At 44.8% G+C, this 17,216-nt stretch overlaps 1 protein-coding gene and 1 long non-coding RNA gene across 4 annotated transcripts; both read right to left on the reverse strand.

Moving 5' to 3' along the window:
- Positions 1 to 60: 60 nt before the first annotated feature.
- On the reverse strand, positions 61 to 13,041 carry LOC107320553 (mesothelin-like). 3 transcript variants are annotated; one of them, XM_085513982.1, is made up of 23 exons: positions 12,942 to 13,041; positions 12,541 to 12,620; positions 10,145 to 10,185; positions 9,574 to 9,595; positions 9,449 to 9,476; positions 8,717 to 8,888; positions 8,200 to 8,415; positions 7,922 to 8,092; positions 7,353 to 7,499; positions 7,161 to 7,210; positions 6,251 to 6,371; positions 5,872 to 5,957; positions 5,452 to 5,581; positions 5,131 to 5,321; positions 4,358 to 4,448; positions 4,054 to 4,165; positions 3,622 to 3,809; positions 2,727 to 2,873; positions 2,370 to 2,503; positions 2,142 to 2,269; positions 1,706 to 1,800; positions 1,357 to 1,546; positions 61 to 713 (listed from the first exon to the last, which is right to left on the reverse strand). In XM_085513982.1, the coding sequence occupies exons 2-23, from the start codon at positions 12,575 to 12,577 to the stop codon at positions 619 to 621; spliced, it is 2,592 nt and encodes an 863-aa protein (XP_085370108.1). In that variant the 5' UTR covers positions 12,578 to 12,620; positions 12,942 to 13,041; the 3' UTR covers positions 61 to 618. The 3 variants fall into 3 exon arrangements, with proteins under 3 accessions (XP_085370108.1, XP_085370109.1, XP_085370107.1); XM_085513983.1 differs by lacking the exon at positions 12,942 to 13,041 and having other exon boundaries at positions 3,622 to 3,806; positions 12,541 to 12,727; XM_085513981.1 differs by lacking the exon at positions 12,942 to 13,041 and having other exon boundaries at positions 12,541 to 12,714.
- Positions 13,042 to 13,839: 798 nt separating this feature from the next.
- LOC146758692 (uncharacterized) lies at positions 13,840 to 16,456 on the reverse strand. Its single transcript, XR_014933832.1, has 3 exons — positions 16,343 to 16,456; positions 15,514 to 15,675; positions 13,840 to 14,569 (listed from the first exon to the last, which is right to left on the reverse strand). It is a non-coding gene; the product is annotated as an uncharacterized LOC146758692 (long non-coding RNA).
- Positions 16,457 to 17,216: the final 760 nt, after the last annotated feature.

Consider the following 17,216-nt stretch of genomic DNA (forward strand, 5'->3'; position numbering starts at 1 on the left):
AGAACAGCCTCAGCCCTTAGTTTGGAGTAGTCAGTACCAAAGAAAACCAGCAGACACGTCTGAGTTTCTTGGCCATTTAATTTGATCTAGTACCCACAGCCACTGCAGTGCAGACAGCGTGAATGAAGACAACAGCAGTTCCCATTTTGCTTCTGGCATTTTTACTTAGCTCCACAATTTCTTTAGAACCAGCTGGAAAGCTTTACTCCCACTCAGAGGTCCTGGCAGTGCCGAGAGATCAGGTTCTGAGAAATGCAATCAGTAACATGCAGAACAGCAGATTTGCTCACCCCTAAACCCACCACGGTTGCACGGTAAAATATTGAGAGCGGCTGCATTGCAGTAAAAGGGATGCGTGCTACATTGGCTTGGTTTGTACAAAAGGCTAAAAGAGATCCTGCTCTGAATTGTCCGAAAGCTTCAGTTCCAATAGAATAGAAACTAATCTTTTTTTCTATTGATTTGAAAGAGAAAAGTATCCAGCAATGAGCACAGAGCCACACAGCGGCTGCCTGCTCACACTGAGCACCCCTCACCCCATGGTCCAGCTGTCCCCAGCAGGCTCTGAGCAGGTCACACACTGGTCCACCTCATTGTGCTGTATCCAAGGGAAGATTTTCAAGACCAGATCGACATCATCAGGAAACTGAGAAGCAGAGCAGGCAGAAGGTGGAGCATCATGGCCACGGTACCAAGAGGGGCTGAGGATGGTGCTAGAGGAAAAAGAGAGCATTAGTGAAAAGAAACCAACAATTGAGCCATTCCTCTGAGGGGAAAAGATCCTTTTCTGCCCCATCCAGGGAAGATCTCTGGCATTTTGACTAGGGCTCTCTAACCAATACCCAGCCAACCCTAATCAAATCAAGTCAAAGACCAAATCCAACACACAGTAGAGCAGGGTGCTGTGGAAGTGCTCATTCAGTAGAGCTGCTCAGCTAACACGGATCCTTTCAGTGAGAATACAGGACTGTTCCTCATCTTGGACTTAAAAATTGCTGTAAGGCATAAGGTTCCTCTGCAGAATTGGATTTGCTGCCCCTCCATGCTGGTAGGTGAATGGTACAGGTGAGCACTACCCAATGCATTCTAGGGGGCTGGGTGGATAGGAAGTGGCAAACGCCAGTGAAAAAGACCTGCAATAGCCCAGACCAACAGTCTCTCCTCTCTCAGACACATAAGCAGGTAGCAGAACTTTCTAAGGCCTTGGCACAAGCATGGCTGAGAGCTTGGCGTGCTCAGTTCTATTTTACAGGCAACCTAAAGCACCTCACTTCCACAAGGCATTTATTCTCCTTACTGTAACCCAAAACTAAATACTTAAAGCACAACAGTCAGAAGCCCTAACACACTACATACGCTGAAACTTTGGCGGGACGACGTTCATATAGCCTTCTTGTGTTCCTCCTGTGAGTCCAACACCCAGTTTATCCAGTTCTGTTTGCTTTTGTCTTTGGGCCCATTCCTGGATGGGAGACCTGTTCCGCCAATTTGACAGACCAGGTAGATTTATTCCCAGCAAGTCCTTCACCTCAGTAGGTGTCAGGCTCTAGGAGAAATCAAACAAGACTCACAGATGTAAATGCAGGAATGACAATACCACCCCCCAGTCAAGGATCTGTTTTAAAACAACAGACAACATGACCAGAAACAACCACCTCGTGTGACACAAACACAAGGAGGTGATCGATGTCAACACTCAGCTTACCATCAAAGCATCTCTCCTCAAATTCACCAGTGTATCAACATTCATGTTCACATTGTCCTTGCTCAGAGATTTGATATCCACACCAGGAGCACCTCCTGTGACCATAAAGAGGAAGTTTTACTCAATGCATGCAGATCAGCCCTCACACAAATGATATAGTTCCTTTAGCTGCAAGGTTTAATGATGTTGGCCATCAAACCAATCTGCATCAATGGCCAGATGGAGTGGGTAAGAAGGGGTTCCCTGTGGCTGTGAATAAATTCATGGGTTAACAGGGAAAATCTATTTTGTGACATGGGGAATGGCTGTGAGATAAGCACTAAGCATTGGCAGCTGGATTTCTAAGGCACTCAGCAGATCTTACCCACCCCAGAAACCCAGATCTTAAGACAGTATTTGTTCCTCTTTCCCTGTGACATACTGTTATTTTACATACCCAGGTAAGGCTCAATAAGCGTATAGTAGGAACGTAAATAGTGCTGGTCTGAGAAAGCACGTTTTGCTTTAACATACAGGATGTTTTTTGTAAGCTGTGAACAGGCTGAAGGATCCAGGGATGCCAGCCTGCAATAAAAAAAAACAAAACCAAAAAGATGATGATGATGATTTAGGAAGATAAAAGTTCTTATTATTAAAGCTGAGAGCATTGCAATGTTTGACTCACTTCAGGCTGTTGGGGTCTATCATATTCAGCAAAGTCTCATTCAGAACGCACAAGTACTTCTTATTAATTGCATCCAGTGCCGTGGCATTCAAGGGATTTCCCAAGGCAACATATCGACTGATCACAGAAGCAGCCTAGAAACACAATTTGTTTCAAAAGTTAGTTTCATTCATGATTTCATCTTTAAAAGAAAAACAAATGTGATACTTACAAAAATAAAACTGAATTGTTTTAAATCTACTTGTTTGCACCTCAAGGATGGGCCAATTATCTTAAGAAGCCACTAAGCTGGTCCTAAAGCAGCAGCTCTCAAACCAGGAAGCAAATCTGGGCAGGAAAGCAAACTCAAATCCCCACCTGTTCATCTTGGAGGTCAAGCTCTAGCAAGGCAGCCAGCATGTCAGCTGAAGTTATCTTCCATTTGCTAATATCCTCCGCGGTGATTAAAGAAGCAAGGAGGCCCAGTCTGGGGAGCAGACTGTCAGGATATCCATCAGGATATGTCTGTGGAAAGACAGTTGGTATTGCTATGAACACCTGTTATCATGCCTGTGTTCTCTGCAAGATTAATGTGGAAAAGCCTTAAAAGTCTCTGCAAGGAATGAAAACAAAAGCCAGTGAGATTAAATGAGTGTATCTGTCATTTTTCTGCATGAAAGCTGAGGGAAGGAGGCTCCAGTGTGGGAAGAAAACCTACAGCAGTGTGAATTGATTCAGTGAGGATCTGGAGCAGCAGAATGATTGAGCATACACAGTCTGCAGGTCAAGGCAAGTGATTATTCCCCTCCATTTGGCTCCTGCAAGATCTCATCTACAAACAGCGTTGGGTTCCCTGATGAAATACTTTGCCAAAGTCTAACAAACACCAGGAAGTCTAGCAGCAGTCCATGCTGGTTGAAAGGCTGGAGGCACAACATAGGAAGTGAGGTAGAGGAGCTGAAGGAATTGGGTTTTTCAGTCTGACCAAAAGAAGGCTAGAAGAGGATTTTATTACTGTCTTTACCTTCTGGAAGACTAAGGGAGGATGGAGGCACACTCTTCTCAGAGATGCACAGCGAAAGGATAAAGGCCAAGATGCAAAGAAAATTCTGATTGGGTATTAAAATACATTTTCACATTAAAGTGGTTAAACGCCAGAAGAGGAACAGAGAGGTGGTGGAGTTTCAGTCCTTGGAGACACTGAAACTCAACTGAACAAGTCCCTGAGTAATCTCATCAGTAGATAATTTGGCATTCATCAGCCTGACATTACCTCATCCAGCTTCTCCTTCAGCACAGCCAATTGCTCATTACTGAAGGGATAGGTCAGGATATGAGGGAAGTCATTCTTCAGAGAGACGTTCTTCAGGCAAGCACGCAGCTCCTCAGGTGTATAATAAATAGGCATCAGATCATCATTAAGAACTTCCTCCGTTATCCTCAGGTCATCTGGGCAACCTGCTGAAGGAAGGATTAAATACACTAACACTATTGCCTAGAGTTAAATGCTTTTCCTTCAAGCTCTGAGTGCTCCATCTCTGGAGACAGACGAGTATTCAGTCATTGTTCCACCCTCCTCCTGGACATCCCATCACCAAGTGTTTCACAGCTTAATTTAGGCATATTCAAGGAAGCTCACAAGCACTAAGATCAATCCCAATACAAAAGGAATGTTGCCATTATGGACCAGAGAAAGCTCCCATACCAACATCACGCTTCTGCCTAGAAGGCAAGAGTTCTTCAACAATGGTGGCCAGCTGTGCTCTAGAGAGACGTGAATCACGTGCAAAGTTCTTCAGCCAAAGAGTCAGAACGTTCTGCAAAGAAAATAAATACTCCATCAGGGAGATTCTGCAGCATTAGGCAGATCATCAACATATTAGGTTGCAACTCACAGTGAAACTTCAGCACTGAAATACTATGGGCAGAAGACTTCTGCTATAAGCCTGGAGACCTCTCCTTGGTCAGACAAAGGCAGATTTCTGACTGCCTAAACTTGAGTAACCCACCTTAGGGACCTTCTGCCAGATGCTGTGATCCAATGCAGGAATCAACCCAGTGAGCTCATTCAAGGTAGACGCTGACCAGACTTGAGGAGGCCTGCAGACAGAAATTGACAGGGATCAGTTTCCAAAAAGATAGGAAAACAACATAAAAGATGGCAGCATTATGTCTATTATGTCCATGTAGCACAGCACGTTAAGAAAACTTCTCAATGTCTTTCTGTCACAGAAGACTTTATGCCAGTGGATCAGAAGCAACTGTTAGTAACACAAATCAAGGCAGCTATATGGGAAAATGGCATTTAACAATTTTCTAAGTGTGAAATAAACAGTTGCCAATTCAGTGCCTTGGAGCATTTGACACAAGGAAGTAAAACATTTTGCCCTTCTGGACAATGTCTCTTAGGTATAGGCAGGGATTTATCAAGCATCTGAAAGTCAGAGAGGTGGAAGCAGAATGTTTTCTGGAAGCCAGAATCTGATGAGCCCTTTTGTGTTCATCAGAAACATCTCAGAGAAGTTTGGATACTGAAAAACAGACCAGAGAAAAGGCTTCTGTAACTACAGCACGAGAGACAGAAATGACTGTGTATTTTTCAGTAGAATTCCAGCCAAACTTATGAGCTGAAAGACATTCAAATGAAACAACTTGAAATTCAAAAGCAGTGAATTATTCAAGTGTATGATCAGGCTGGTCAGCTGCAGTTCACTCAGGTCTCAACAGGACAAGGGTTTTTTTAGGTCAGAGTTTTCCCCTGAGCATCAGCAAAAATCCATACCCAAATGTAGTGTTGCCGCTGCTGATCACGCTCCTAATAGCCTCTTCTTGGTCAGGCAGGAATGATTCACACTGGCTTAATTCCTTCAACAAAGTCCCAGCAGAACTTCTAATGTATTCTTCACCCAGGTCACAGACCAGACGACCCAGAATCTTTGCATTTTCCTTGTTTACTTGTGTGCCTGGGATTTTCTGAAGTAACACAAGACAGAGAGATTAAGTAGAACTGGATACCACTGCACAAGAGCATTTTTCCTCCTTCTGACAGCTGAATCCCCAATCTCTCCCCAGCCTTGAGCAGAGTTGTCCCCTGCCCACATACCAAGCATGTTAAGGCTTCCAGCAGCAGTTGTTGGCGCTCTGATGACTCTCTTTGCAGAAGATCAAGATTTGCTTTCCCAACATTAGCAAAGTACTGCTTACAGCTTCCTGTTGCTGCATAGTCTGAAGGACTAGGAAGACAAATACTCTGTGAGTTCTGCTGAATGATACCAAACAGACAGTCAGGTTCAAGGCTCAACATATATTCTGTAGCAGCTTCATACTGTTTTACTAATACAAGAGCTAGTTAAATCTGAAAGGTATCAAAAGCTTTCTGCAATCTTTATTTTCCTGTAAGAATGCCTGATCAAATCAGAAATATATATCAACCATTAACTAGTCCTTACTAGCTGGCTTATAAAATAACGTCTCTTCTCATTAAGGACTAAAGCAACAACATGAAAAATGATGGCACGTTTACCTTAAAAATAGCAGCAGGTCTTTAGGATAACTGTCCAAGTCCTTGGGAATCCCACGCAGCGTCACCATCTTCACTAAGCAACTCAGCTGAAAGCACACCAGAGTTCATAGCAGAAAAGGAAAACAGCATAATAATATAGGGGGGAAAATAATGAAGATTTTACTGTGCTCCAAAGAAGGAAAGAAAGAGATAAATCAGACCTGAGAATCCTAACCAAAGGGGTTTTGACTTTGGAAAAATCCAAACCTGTGCACCTGAGACCAGGACCAGTTGCATTTGTTCCAGTCCCTTCAGCTGAAAACCTTTTGTTCTTGCTAAACAATTCTGATTAGTATCTCCACTGCAATACCAAAGGGCATTCTGGAATACAAGAACTGACCTGGTCTGCTCCTAACTTGACATTCTTCCTCTTCATGACTTTGGCCAGCTCCTGAGCTTTCTCTGGTTCCATTTCATTGGCAACTGCACATGTGAAGCCTCGAAGGACTGACTGGGAAAGCCTGAAGGTTTACAAAAAGCAAATCAGAGGGGGCACAGAGGATTTCAGTGATGATCATCAGTGATGATCCCCTGTGTATAACCATAAACCTCCCCACAGCTTAAGGCTCTCCAAACTTCATCCAGACAACATCGTTAGTCTTGACTTTAGTGGGAGATCAAGAAGCCATCACTGCTTACATAAACATAATCTAGAGATTGTGCTGGAAGTAGAACTGCAGGGCCAAATTCTCCACCCCAAGCGATACTGCTGCACTGAAGCACAAGATCAGATGTGCTTTCTGCATATGTCACATATCAAAACTGAAACAGAGCCATACAGATCCTCATCACAGCAGACAGTCTCATGACCTGGGAAAAACTGATGCTGTGAAAGCAGCATGACACATCAGATCTATTGCTCTTCCAGATACGTGTCAAGGCTTTCATCATTTTTCATCTCAGATACAAGAACTGACAAAAAGACATGTCAGTCCCACTAAATGTAATTCTTGGAATAGCACTACATAAGACTGACACGTTGTCTGATTAGAAATGCTTTGCCAAGAAGCAAGGTTCCCAACTGCAGTCTGAGCCAGCAGCATTGTTTTAGAAAGCAAGTCTGGCTCATAGGTGCATCTCACAGCTGACACTGTGGTAGACCTTGGCTCTACACGCTTGTTGTCTGCATGGTATTTTCCTGTCTTTTGTTATAGATTTAAAAAGATGGATCAGTCATATATGACAAAAGAAACAGAGAGAAAACAAGCCAAGCAAACATGGAAAATGGAAGGAGAGCAGACAAACGCTACCTGCTGAAGTCAGGCTCTGTCTTTATCACATCTCTGAAAAACATGGCAGCCTGTAGAGCAAAGGCAGATTGTCAGGAGTTTACTGTGCTCTTCCACAACACTCACATCTATTTGCAGGTAGATTTTCAGAGTGGACTCATAGCTCTGCAGTGTCCAAGAGTGACAGTGAGGGCTGAAACCTACAAATATTACCTGTTCTCGGGTCCACATTTTACTGTTGAGATCCTCAATGTTGAGCTTCTCGTCCTCAAAAATAAGCAATGATTTTGGAATGTAAGTGGCCAGAGCAGCAGGGGTAAGTTTAACCAGGTCAGCCGGATTGCCTACACTGGAGGAAATCTGAAAGAAACCACAACAAAATTAAATGCCTACTTGTAAAAAATCTAATGTTACAAATGATTACCCATTTGACATATACATCAAACACATTCTTATTTCAAACAATGGCAATAATATTTTCTTGGAAGCTTCGTATCAAGTCAGTGGTGACCAGAAAACTGTCTCTTCTGCCCCAGGCCCTAAGAGGCTCATCAGAGCACACTGGTTGGCAGCCAAGGACATCCACACTGGCACAGTGACAGGGATTGGGGATACCTGTCCTGTCTCATGCTCTGGTTAGCAATGACAAACAGCCCAGAGGGAATCTTGTCCTTGTGTGCAGGTATGTGTCAGTGCCTGCCCCCAGGTAACCAGCGTTCTTGGTTGTGAGTCACTGGAGCTTTGCTAATGTATGACATCCATAGAGAGAAAAACTATTTCACCTTTTCCACAAGTATCCTTTTTAGAGGAGAGGGCAGGGCCTCTATTTGCTGAACAAACTCAGGCAACTTAATGGCTTCCAAGATCACTTCTGGAGGCAGGCTTCGAAGCGTGCTGCTCCTGAGGCCAGACACCAAGCTCCCTAGCTTTGCCAGGCTCTGTCCAGAAGAAATCTGAAAGGTAATATGCACAGGCATGAGTATGTGAAAAGCAAAATAGCACTCGCTTGCAACTAGCTCTGCCAGGTCTAAGGTGCATTGGTGGATTTCATCTTTCATACCTGATAGCCAGAGCTGAGCAGTTTGTTGATAATAGCACTGGACTGGTCAGCATTCCAGCCACGAACTTTACCCAGGGTAGGAATGGATGCTCGAAGGTCTTCTCCACTGATCTTATTTTCAATGTCAGATACAGACAGCCCGACAGCAATCCGGCCCAACACTCTCAGCATTGGAGGAGTGAAATGGTCAACATTCCTCACCAAAGAAGATACAACCTGTAAAGATCCCACACATTCAGAAAAAGAAAGTCAGAAGAGTAATGATGTGGGCCTACTGGGTTCTACAGCCTTCGGGTGCCTTAAATGGCTGGATTTTCTCCCTCAAATTTGTGTGATTAAGCCTGTTTGTGGACTTTTTCCAATGAGACTTTGCCTATCAGAAAGCATGAGCCAGACAACACAAAATAAACCACAGCAAGATTCGTTCTAGGGCTGCACAAAAAAGGAGGCATGAGAACTAAACCCTCAGTCATCACAAACTTGAATGAAAACTGAGTCACAGGGCTGGGCAGATTACCTGCAGTTCCTCTGCTGTCAGGGAGGAGGCAGCTCCTTTCCCCTTTATTCTTCCAAGCGTTGTGTTCAAGGTGCAGCTCTTACTGATCTTCTGGTCCAAGCTCAAAGTATCATCCCTGCTCAGGTTACTCACTGTAGAGGGGCTCAGGTAGCAAATAAATCTGTCTGGGAGGCTGCAAGTGGGACACCAGGAGGAGAAGCTGACAATCTGATAGGCAGTGATTCTGATCTTCCCTCTTTTTCCAAAGGATGCTCACAGCTCACACAGCCCAAATAACAAATGCAGAAGGGCAAACAAACAACTCAAATGATGAGAATTATCTGCTGGCACAGGAAGAATGTACTTATAAACTGCTTACCCTTAGGTGGAAATCAAATGAATGCAAGGCTTGAAGCACTGTATGCATTTCAGGCCCCCATCACCAGCTAAGCCAGGCTCAGCACCAACACAAGGATCCCAGGAGCAGTAAATCCTGCCCATGTCAGGCTGGCTGGCTGACACACCAGGGATTTACCCCTTTCTTTGCACAGCACAGAGTCCCATTTTCCCTTCACTATTCAGCAGAGCAAAACCAGGACCCTCCCTGCCCACAGGCATCCCCGGACCTCTGCAGGGAGAGAGGTGCTACCTCTGGTTTCAGAGGCTGCCCACCACCCAAAGCAACGTCCCCAACAGAACAGCAGCACTTCCAAGGGAAACGTCACCAAAATCATTTGCTGATGGTTCACGTACCTTCTCACTGAAGCACACACAGCAGTTTCTGTTTTCCCAAAAAAGAGAGAGAAAAGAAGTGTGACAGGAATACGTATAAAGAGCCACCTTTGAATCTTAGGGAGATTACTGGGTAGGAGACTCACCATTGAGAGCGGGGCTGGAGCACTGAGCAAGGAGAGAGAGAGAAAAGAGAGAACCACATTCTGCAGTTACAATGGTAGTACAGTGTTATTTGTGATCATTTCATACAGAGAAGTATGGACGTACAACAAATTCATACTTGAATCTGGCTTGAAACACCCAAGTACCTACACCAAGGGCTTCTCCCCTGCTATGCTTGGGAACTTCCATCTGCAAAACTGAGATCAGTATTGGCTCTGTACTCCAACCAGCTGGAAAGTCACTCAGGTATTAGAACCAATGGGATGGACTGCTCCCAGGATCTGAGTGTGGTCAGTGGGTGTCACCCTCCTTGTACTGCCTGATGATGTGTGTGCACTGAAGTCCTGCAAAGACCTGGAGAAACCATCCCCACCCACTACACCCATCACTGAGGGACAAGGAAGGACAGTTAGCCCACCTCATAAAGTGCAGACATTGGTTTGTGGCAATTGATTTCCATCACTGCACTGCTACCAGGAGGAATCACACTGACGAGTAACCCAAACATACTTTGCAAGCAAAGACATATTTCAGACTCAGAGTTTGTCTTACCAGGTATGTCCCAGCAGGAGCTGCGCCAGCTCCCAGCCAACCTGAAAGACAATGTGATTTTTAGCAGCATATTCAGGACAGAGGTTCATTCTCACAATCCCCATCTGGCTTAGCAGATCCCAAACATCAGTCATCTCCCTATATCATTCTGTTAGTCGTTCTTGACACAGCATTTCACAGAATCAAATGTCAGACCTTCTCCTCATCCTGACTTTTGACAGCTGTCTGACAAGCAGACTTGAGGTACTACTCCTTTATCTGCTCAGAGCCTTTTTCCTCCCAAAGAAGGAAGGGCAGGGAAAGAGGCAGAAAACACTCTTGGAATGTTCCTTCTCTCCAGGACTTCTTTGTTCAGTATCTCTCATGTGTCATGACAGGATCAAGGTAAGTGATCAGCCCAGTGCTTACACATTCATGATGCTTCCAGCTTTGCTGCTTCTTCCTGCTTCTTACAGCATCGACATGGAAACATCAATTGTAGCCAAGCCTGCATTGTGTTTCACACATCTCCAGCTAAATCCTTGAATGGATTAAAACCATCCTATGCTGCAGAACTGCACACAATGCAGGCCATGCCACTGTATGACAGCCATCACTCCAGCCTCGTCTGAGAGCTTGGCAGGGATTTACTAAATGAAATCAGGCTGTTGCTGTTGGCTCTTGGCAGGTCCGTGCAGGTTCTCCACGGCTCTCTATACTTTATTTCTCAACTTTTGCACTCTTCTTAATGTCAACTTGTTGTTTGTTTTTTTTTCCAGCCGATACCAGGAAGTTGGAAATATGGTGAAATGCAGCTTAGGAAACCAAAACAGCATACACGGACTCAACTCTCCCTGGCACTACTATTGTAAAGAACAAGAAACCTGCCAAGCTCAGCATCTCTAGCACATAGAAAAGAAAGGGGGGTAGGGAGGGGAGGAGATCCCATATGACAGAGCAGATCGAGTAAATGCAACAAATGCTACATGAAATGAGAGGCAGGGAGAAGAAGACAATGATTCAGTGATTTGGGGCACCCGAGGAGATGCTGGCAGGCTGACAAGGTACAACTGAGGTAGTGTTTCTCTCATGGTGTGTCCAGATGTAAAATAGCTTGTAGGGGTGGATGAGAAGAGTCCCTAATTAGTATAACAGCTCTCTGGATTACTGCTGCTACACCTTTTCTAATTATTTAATTAATAGAGAACTGTCACTAACCAACAGGCAAAGAAATGATACCCATAGCTGGCCAAACACAGTGCTAGCCTCTAACCCTACCATATATTAGCTGTACTCTTAGGCAAAGTCCTGAAAGAGTTACCAGGAGCACAACCACAAGTCAAGAGCCATAGGCCATGCCTCCCTGCTTACAGACAAAGCCAAGACTGTTTCTACCCATAATAATCACTTCCTCTTCACCTCGGGTTTGGACCTCGGAAATACACATCCAAGCCCTTTGGTCCCAGTCTCGGTAAGTCCTGGCGTAGGTTTATCTTTAAGCATGGAAATAATCCCATTGAACTGGAAGAGCAGCGTTCAGAGATGTGGAAAAGGAGGAAGGTGGGGGCCTCTCTGATCCTGCAGCAGCTCAACTCACTATCACAACAATCCTCATTCTATGATAAAAAATGCTTCATCTCACCATTGCATTAAGAGACATGAAATCTTTCAGGCAACCTATGCAATTCTGTTGGACAAACTTCACTCCTTGTATAGGATACCAACATAAAATTGGAAAAACAGATTTTCATCAGTTTCCACAACACGCTGATCAGTTTTGAACAGCAACAACTGTGTAATTAATGAAATAAAGAAGAAAAAAAGCAATCTGTTAATTAGTTTTCCTTCCTTAAAACTGATAACCAAACCCACCACAGAGCAAATGAGAGCCTCTTTATGTAGCTGCTCCCCACCTGGCATCTCATTAGCTTGTTTGTAATGTTATAAGCCCATGTTTTATCATCACTGACACTCATTACAAAGGTGATCCCAAATCTGACAAGGAAGAGAGAACGAAGTGCTGACACTTTGGGAAAGTAATGAGTGCTTTGGAATCCCTCTGCACAAAGAATGGGAGGAGGGAGAGTAGGGGAATAAGTAGAGGAATACAAACAGAACCAGCTAAGGCTATCCTTGTAAATAAGTGCCTTCTGTATATTCAAACAGAAGGAGCAATGAGCAGACAGTTCTGCAATGACAGGAGGAAAATTGATTCCACTTCTGCCCTTCCACTCTGTTCATGACAGAAATGAATATATTTTGCCTCAAGGATTCAGTAATAAACTAGTGAACCAAAGGCTGAGGATTGCAAACAACCACCAAAGTAATGCTTGGTGGTATTTCAGCACAATCTTCCCTTTTGAGAGTTACCCCAACCGCAGCTTCCAGGACACCCTTCCCCACGCAGCAATACTCACTGAGCACAAGGAGGAAGCCAAGCTGCAAAGGTGGCATTTCTGCAGAGGTCTTCAGAGTGTCTGTGCCCACCAGGAATCACCTTTTATCAGCCAAAGAAAAAGCAGATATAGAGAACACTTAGTTGCAAAAAAAAAACCCTGAACCTGGATAGGAAAGGTGCTCATTCAAATAACTGCCTTGGCGAGTGAATTTACAGACATCGACAACCTTTATAAAGCCTGTCTGAAACTGGATCCGAAGCACGTGAAACTACTTGAGTGTATGCTCAGCCTAATCAAGCACAGAGAATTCAGTGTTAGTGAAGCTGGATTCACTGCTATCAATGCAGTTGGTGGGCTCTGCTTTGCAGAGGAGGACAGCAGCTTGCAAACCTGCTCGGATGGTTAAATGCGGCACTCACCTCCCAGCCACCTGTCACAGGGTCCTCAGTGTGCAGCTCCCTGATCATAGAGGGCTGCTTTTCACTGAGCAAACCAGGGTGTGTCTCTGGCTTCTGAAAATTACATCTAAAATTACAGGATGGATTTGGAGCACCGGACACACCTTTAAGTCCTTGAAGATGCAAACGTTTAACAGTGCAAATAGAAGTGTGGTTTTTTGTTAGTGCTTGGTATTCACTTGGATACCATTGGAAACACTGATCTCAAAGAGTGGCTGTTTGAAGTGAGCAGGACAAGAGCAGTGAATAAGTGCATTCCCCCCATGTCCCAAACTTGACTTGTTTGCCATTCACGGGACAGAACACAGCTCCAGGACTGTAATCCCTGAGATCACTATCTCCCTATTACCACAAACAGCCTTTCTCTCAGTAAATCTGCACAATTCCTAGAACATAACTTTATGGATTTCCCAGTACAATTAAAACATTGTTTACTTTTTGCAATTAAGACCTTGCATTTAGTTATAAGGGGTCTTTGCGCAGTAACTTCGTGCTGCAGGAGCTGAAGGGTCCTGATGGATCCTTAATGGATTTGACCTGCTCCTTAGGCTGAAAAACACATGGAATGGGTCCTCATTATCTCCCCAGAACTGTGTGTCAGCAGTCATGGGGACCAAATTAGTGTTCTCTCCAACTAACTCTAAGCCCAGAAGCACTTCAAGAACTTGCAAGCACAATCTGCAAGACTAAAAATGAGACCGGCTGCAGATTTTAACGAGAGAGGGATATTAAACTGCCTTCCATCTGGTTCAGACTTCTTTTCTCTGACCCTTGGATCTGAGACTTCAAAGCGATAAGAAACTGTCCAAAATAACTCAGTTTCTTTGCGTGCAACCGAATAATTCTGCATACTCAAATGTGAAAATCTGTCTTGGGTCCCTTTATTGATGTTTTCTCAAAAGAAGGTTCCCCATAAGCCATTTAAGTCCCAGGCTCAGGCTTGTCCCATCACACCCACCTACAACTCATGTGTTTGTGGCAATGCAGAGAAAAGCTGGTGTTGACTCACAGCACCACCACGTACCCAAACCCAGCTCCCTCCCTACTCCCGGTTTTCTTAGCACGCTTAATATGTTTATCAGCTATTTTGAAACTTGTACGAGATTACTGATTCATACTTATTGTTCCTCTGATCTAGAAGTCCAGAGGATGCCAAACATGAAAGCAACTCTTATCAGCTTCCATCTAAGCCATCCATTTCTATGTAAACTCAAAGCACATCATTTTATAAATAATCAAACTCATGGATTCCCAGTTCAAAGGAAAAAGCTGCTTCAGCAGTAAATCCAAATGAAGTCTCCTTGAGACAGATGGAAGATCCTTCAGTCAGGCTTCAAACACCACGGCTTTTGGTGTCTTGTGCCTTTCAGAAGGTCAGCACTGCAAGCAGGCAGCTCACAAAGGAAGGTCAGATAAGCCCATATTGCTGCTGAGCCCTGATCATGCTGCTGGAAGAACTGCAGGTCCAGCAAAGGGTCGATGAAGAAGGCAGCAAAGACCACATGGCACAGCATGGCTCTATATCTGCAGCCAGATCCACTGCTTCTCATGGGGGGTATCTGAAGGTGAAATGGAAGAACAGGATGGATCTGTAAAGCAGAAAAATCAACAGTGAGCCCCAGCCAATGATGAGGAAACTGGGGGGGGTGGAGGTCAGGATTTTCTGCTTGTGTTGGTCAGGTAATCATGCGCAGCTAAAGAGTGTGCCAAGCAACCCCCCCAATGAGGATAGAGTTCACAAACGCAAGAAGGAACTTTCATCTATAAACAAACTGTTATTTTTCTTAGCTCCATTCACAAAGTGGCTGAGCAGAAGCATCAAGTATTTGGCAACATCCTGACTATTACAGCGAATAAGGCTGGAGCTGATCTATGGCTTTGTATCTGCTCAAGTAAGCATAAGTAAGAGCTACAGCTTCCTGAAATAGGCTTCTATCTAGGGGATTTTTGGATGTGATGCCACGTTCAGACTGACCACTTTGTAGCACTGGCCGGGAACAGCAGTTTGGCCTCTTTCAGGTTTTCCTGCGCTTTCTACATGGCAGCCTGACCCAGCCTGGGGACACAGCCCCATCATCATAGGAGCATTAATCATGTGTGGCAGCACAGCTTTGAGATGAGGTTAAGATTTGCAGATGGATGGTCAGACAGGAGAACATCACAGCCTCTTACAAAGCGTCATCACTCTGGAAAAGTAGATTTTATGCCATAATTCAGTAATAACCCTCACGCTAACCAGAAAAGATGTGGAGCAGGTGCTTCATTCCTATTATCTGAATATCCTCAGCAACATGAAGCAATTCAGGCAGCAGCTATGACTAAGCCAGAATGAGATATTTGCAGCCCACACCAGGTGGACAAGTCTTTCAGGAGATGGAGCCTAGCACACCCTCAGATACCACCCCAGAAGCAGAGCTCTCCCTATCATTAACTACAGAGATTCCAGTCACCCCTTGCCCTGTGGTACCAGTGGATACAGAATTGCCTGCAGCCTGCCCTTGCATTGGCATGTGAGGGGGATTTTAGAGCTCACCTGTAAAAACAGTCACTTCTAGTTCAATGCCATTAATGAGGAGACCTCTCTCTGCCTCTCTTCCTTCTTGCATTCCTCCCTCCCTGCAAGCATCCCTCTCCTGAAACTGCAGGTAATCCAATGACTTTGTGTCACCTCCTCTTCTCAAATGCTCAAATTTCCCTGCAATAGCAAGTGGGGAATGAAGCCTGGTTTTGCATCACAATTTCATAGCACTCAACTGAAGGGTCACGGCAGGAGGGCAGTCAATGAAACCTGCAGAGGATGGGTAGAAGTGGGCCAGGTCTAAGATGCCATTTGTGCCATGGGAAAATGAGTCAGTGCATTCACAACCCTCTTCTCTCCCAACCTGACTGAGCCATCATGGGCGGCTCAGGTGTTCTTCAGCAACCCTAAATTGTACAATTGGTTGTCGATGTGTTCCTGCCATATTAAGCCAGGTGTGGCAACAGGCAGTAAATCCCTCCTGATTCCATCTCCACCACGCACACCACACACCCCGCTCAGCCCAGACTCACTGCGCTTCCCTATAGCTTCCATGCAGAACTACAGGGGCTTTGGGCTGTCCCTGAAAAGTCAGATCTTCCATTAGGTGGACAGAGAGCACACTGGGAAAGCAGAGCCAGACCAGTAGATACATGCTCACACCACAGACAAACCATCCATCCCAACATGTGCCCAAGAGCAAGCAAACTGCATGCATCACACATAGATACTAATAGAAAACTAAGGCATAAGCAGCTTCAAGACCACAAAGGCAGTGGTATGATACAGTCATCGCTTGTGCCCAGCTCTTATTTTATCCTCCCTGTATAGATCTCAGGCTTACCAGGACTTGGCACACAAAGGAAGACTCCCCCGCAGCTGAATTAAGCCTCTGTGAAACTTCTCCTCTCCTTATCTCGCTAAAAATGCAAACAAGGAAACACTACTAAATAAATATCCACACTTGAGAACTGTGATTTCATTGGCATCAGACCAATCACTGCACTATGGCTCAGTGTTTCCATTGCAGAACAGTCCTGCCCTCGCTCCGGCTGCTCTTGACTAAAAATGCTGCTGCCTACTTGTAGAAAAGAAAGGTAAGTTAGGTCAGGTAAGGTTATACATATTTCAGGGAAGGTAAACTGGGGCAGGAAAAGTTATATGATCTGTCTCATTGATGAGACACACATCACAGGATGGGATCTGAGTTCGAGGGGAGGTTTGCAAGCTGGGGAGTCTCAGGGCAGCAGAGAGGAGCTCTGAAAGCTGTCCTCCAGCATCCTTATTTTATATCCTTTTTACATGTGGTTTACCATGACGTGCAAGGAGGTTGAATGGTTACAAGCTGAGATATAGACAGGGGGTAAGAAAAGAACATGTCTTTGCAGAAAAACAGAGATATTTCTGATGGTTCCTTAAGATTTCATTTTGAGTTCCCAAAAACATGAGAGATTGTTCCTAGGTTAATCATCACACGGTTTATGCTCTCTGTGGTTTTGCCAAAGGTGGTATCTTCTCTTTTCCTTTGACAACTTCTGATCATAGCTCAGGGCCTTGACATGAGTACCAGGCCATGGGTTGTTGGGCATAGATGAAGCAAATGGAGTGACACAGGCATAGCTACTGCCTTATCCAACCTGGCAGTAGGGGCAGTTCTGGTTATCAACCAGAGGATGTCTGCTGGGCTTAAGCCCGGTCTTGCATGGCCTTCTTCAGCA

The sequence above is a fragment of the Coturnix japonica genome, chromosome 13 (genome assembly GCF_054131305.1).
Source record: "Coturnix japonica strain WE chromosome 13, WE-NBRP24, whole genome shotgun sequence".
NCBI classification, from domain to species: domain Eukaryota; kingdom Metazoa; phylum Chordata; class Aves; order Galliformes; family Phasianidae; genus Coturnix; species Coturnix japonica.

Bases quoted from the DNA above. Each gene is read 5' to 3' on its own strand.
- LOC107320553 (XM_085513982.1), bottom strand. From the start codon at position 12,577: ATGCCACCTTTGCAGCTTGGCTTCCTCCTTGTGCTCA. The intron at 8,416-8,716 runs GTAATCTGCCCA...GGATCTTTACAG, and splicing joins TGACAGCAGAGGAACTGCAG to GTTGTATCTTCTTTGGTGAG. The intron at 7,500-7,921 runs GTGAAATAGTTT...GGTTTCTTTCAG, and splicing joins AAAGGATACTTGTGGAAAAG to ATTTCCTCCAGTGTAGGCAA.